General features: G+C 59.6%; 1 protein-coding gene across 1 annotated transcript; it reads right to left on the bottom strand.

Moving 5' to 3' along the window:
* Nucleotides 1-1,512: 1,512 nt before the first annotated feature.
* SPRG_14903 (hypothetical protein) lies at nt 1,513-2,779 on the bottom strand (the record flags this gene model as incomplete). Its single annotated transcript, XM_012354039.1, has 2 exons — nt 1,513-2,232; nt 2,279-2,779. 2 exons carry the CDS (start codon nt 2,777-2,779, stop codon nt 1,546-1,548), a joined length of 1,188 nt encoding a protein of 395 aa, XP_012209429.1. The 3' UTR covers nt 1,513-1,545.
* Between the last annotated feature and the right edge of the window lie 1,104 nt (nt 2,780-3,883).

Genomic DNA, 3,883 nt, shown 5'->3' with positions numbered 1-3,883 from the left:
CAGTGCGGCGGGCCTGAGTTCACCAAAATATGGTAATTATGGTTGTAAATGGCGAACGCCAATAGTAACGACGGCGACGCCAGAAAGACGACGCCGAGGCTCCTCCAGCACCACTGACGCTGCTGCATTGTGCTGGAGGAGACTCCATCAGCATTCTCTACGCCATCATAAAGTGTCGCTCGGTCGCAATGCAGCGTTCCTCGTCGGTGTCGCTCATTGTCGTCAACGCCAGGCCAAAGCGTTCCGGCCAATCAGAGCGCCAAGGCCTTCTCAATCGAGCCAATCGCCAGTGCTCGAGCCGCTGATCATCGCCGCCAGACCAGGCACGTGGCAAGCCGTGCGCAGGCCTCAGGTCGAGGCGCTCACGCGACGTCGCTGTAGGTATGGCGCAGCCTATCTATGCGTGACGACCCACCGAGTCGACCCTTGGGCGGAGCCCTGGCCAATTTTTCGACGGCCTCTCTCGCACGTCGGCCACGGGATCGCCTCCGAGATGCGCTCCTCCAAGCTCCCAAGACCTGCGACGACGCTGCGAGCAATGGCGCAATACGCCTAGCATCATGCCCGCCGCGACGTGCTGCGCTTACGCATCCAGAACGGTTCGCGCTACGGCCACCTCCGATCTGACGGCGCGTCCACGCTCCGGTCGCTGCCACCACACTATACGTGTACACACATCCCGTCAACGCTCGAATCGTGTCTCAACGTCGAGCCTGCATGCGGCTGCTCGCGTCGGCCGTCGAGCGCTGCACTCCTTTTCATCGCCATATCCTCCTATTCGCCTCGTGACCGACAGCTCGCGGCCAACGTCGACACGCTCTACTGACGGCGCCAAGACGCATGCCATCCGAATCCCCGAGCCACACGGAGGTGCTGCTCCAACGTCTACATACGTAGGCGTACCGCCACCGTACCGACACGAGACCAGCAGTCGAAGCATTGAGCTTCCATTTTGACGCGCATTCACCACCTTCACCCCCGATTGCTGCCACGCGTGTGGCCCGCAATCAACCATAGTGGCCGCAAATTAAACGTCGCGTTGCCGTCGTCTACTCTGTAGCTCTCTCTGCAGCATTTAAAAAATATGCATGCAGCTGACACACTACGCCACGTGCTCGACTACGATTGCCGAGATCTGGATGGCCTCCAGTCGCGCTCGCCTTTACCACGACGGCCATTGGCATATTATTATTGCGTGCACTGCTTTAGATCGTACCGGCATTGGTTGGTGAAGTGGGTCGTCTATTACAAAAGATAGAGCTATGCTAAACGAGATTGTCGGACTTTCTTCGTTGTGTGTGCTCGGTTGAGGCTCTTGATTTAGGGACACCACTCGCCAGGTGACGGTGTGGGAGTGGAGGCAAATAGTTTTGCGCACGACATGGTGCTTTTCGCACACAACACCACACGGATAAGAATACAACTGGAAGGATCTGCACGCCGCCTCGGTGATGGGGGTTGGTGGGAGAGGGGTTGGTAAGTGGATAAGGTATATCGACTCCGGACGATATGTCGTGGCGTCAAGCACTGTATTCGACGCGTGCATTAAAGACGCTGGTAGAATCGGCGTCGACGGCCTTGAAGCGTCAAAAAGGCCAGCAGCCCAAGGACGCCAAGGGCAGCGACAAGCCGTGTCGATGTGGTCATCAAACGTGTCGCGTCCAGTCGCTGCTTGAGCAGGTCGAGTCGAATTTCATGGCGGTGCTGCCGGTCGCTGTTCCACGCGATCGCGCTCGTATTTTCGACATGATACTTGGCCGCCTTGGTCGTATTGAACGGCCGGATGCCGTAGAGCGACCCACCAAACGCCGGGCTCTCATCCCACACGAGCGCTTCGTCACTGACGTCGGGCACCATAAAGTGGCAGTCCGACTCGATCGCGAGGTTGTTGCTGCCGCGCACAATGCGGAAGAAGCCATTCTCGCCCCAGTACGTGCCCCACGAGTTGCGCGCGCGCCAAAACTTGACACCAGCATCGTCCTCGCCCCACCCGACAATCTCCACGTCGTGGTCAATGTGCGTAAAGTTGGTCGTATCATGCAAAATCCCGGCCGTGTAGTCGTTGATGAACGGCGGGCTGCACGCAATGCCGCACGTGATCGGACCGTTGAGGAGCTCGTGCATCATGGCGTGCTCGCCGGCAATGCGCGCATACTCCTTAGCCCGGTACCGCACCATCTTGGTCACGGGAAGCAGTACGGCACATTGAGGCTGTCGGGCGTCTTCATGCAGCTAGAGAGACGTCGTGAGACGAGCCAATATGGAAAGCGTACTTGACGCAGTAGCCGTCCGGCGGACACGTGCCATTGTACAAGTCAATGTACTTGGTGTAGTCGGTCGCGTTGTAGTGGAGACACGTCTCGTCGGGAAGGCCATACTGGTGCATAAACTCGTACACGTCCGCGGGCTCACCGCCCTTGCAGCCGTGCGAGAGGCCGTGGCCCGGCGCGCAGTTGAGGAAGCTCTGGCGCCCGAGCATCACGTCCGGCCCATTAAACCCGAGCTTGTGGTTGAGGATCTTGATGCGGTCGTTCGCGCTCGAGAGCGCGCCATGCGCAAAGCACGATCCGCAGTACTGCGGAATGTGCTGGTTCCAAGACGACGTGCACATACCGCGCTCGCACCAATCGAGCGCCTTTGGCAGCGCAGCCATCTCGAGCACCTCGGTGTCAGTCGGCGGCGGCAGCGTGTACACGCTCGGATGCAGGTGTTCGCGCTGGCGCATCGTGCGCTGGCGCATCGTGCGCTGGCAGTACGAGCCGTGGCCGACGCCAGCCATGGCCATAAGAACCAATCCAAGACGCTGCATCGCGATGCAATTCGATCTGTATCAACGACCACAGTTCGCCCGCGATCTTGGTTCCAGCCCAACGGGATCTTTTGCGATCTTCCGACGCACGGTAATAGTGTACGAGCACCACCAGCGCCATGGGAAGCGCTTTCTTCTTCAAACGAGATATATTGTTTCGACGAGGCTTTCGGTACGAGTAGGGTCGTCGTCGGCGCGAGTGTGTTGCACGTCGTGGCAATTCATCATGGTGCGCGCAAGGGAGCGCATTATTGGTTGGGTGGGTTGTCGCAAACCATCATACACTATTCGGCTGTTATTTTGCGTTACTCGTACACCATTTCGTCCCATCACGTGATTGCTACAAACTACAAGTATAGAAGGCGAGATCTCAGCGTGTGCAAATAGTGTGATATAGCTGAAATGGTGTTGTGCAACATGTCGCAGAGAGTACGGCGATGGCGCGTCGCTGCCCTCGAAGCCGCTGGCCGCGCGCCACGCTTAACGTCCACGAGAAGGTAAATGCATTCGACCAGCGAGATGTGCCGGGCACTGGCGGACGGTGGTATTAGTGGCGTGTTGGCCTCTGAAACTGAGGCGGTGGCGACGGCTGTGGCAGCAGCGAAGACAGTGGGAGCCGCTTCCTGGGTGATAGATTTAGATTTGGGCGGCTGGGATGATCGACTTGAAGTTTGGCCAGCCACTTTTCTTTTCGGTTAGCCAAGATGACCACGTACGGCAGCGGTAACAGCGTGGCCTTGCCCACGACGCGTCTCGTGCTCAAGCACTCGGAGCGCCCGAGCGCGAGCCGCCCGCGCAAGGCGGCGCTCGCGTTGGGCCTTGGCGTCGCGCTCGGCTGCGCGTACGCTGCGACCGCCCACCATGGCCGCACCGCGCCGCTCCTTCTCGGCGACGCCGTGCGTGGCTGCGACTTCCGCGACGGCGACCGCATTACGCTCCGCGCCGACACGGGCAAGTACTTTTCGCGCTGCAACAACTGCATCCCGGACGCCGCGTACCCGGACGCCGCCTTTGTGCACGCCGACGCCGTGAGCCCGGCCGCCGTCTGGACGGTCGTCCGCGCCGCCAACAACA

Source organism: Saprolegnia parasitica (assembly GCF_000151545.1).
Source record: "Saprolegnia parasitica CBS 223.65 unplaced genomic scaffold supercont2.143, whole genome shotgun sequence".
Taxonomy (NCBI): Eukaryota; Oomycota; class Saprolegniomycetes; order Saprolegniales; family Saprolegniaceae; genus Saprolegnia; species Saprolegnia parasitica.
The sequence above is the reverse complement of the archived record's forward strand: the minus strand, read 5'-3'. Positions and strand labels throughout refer to the sequence as shown.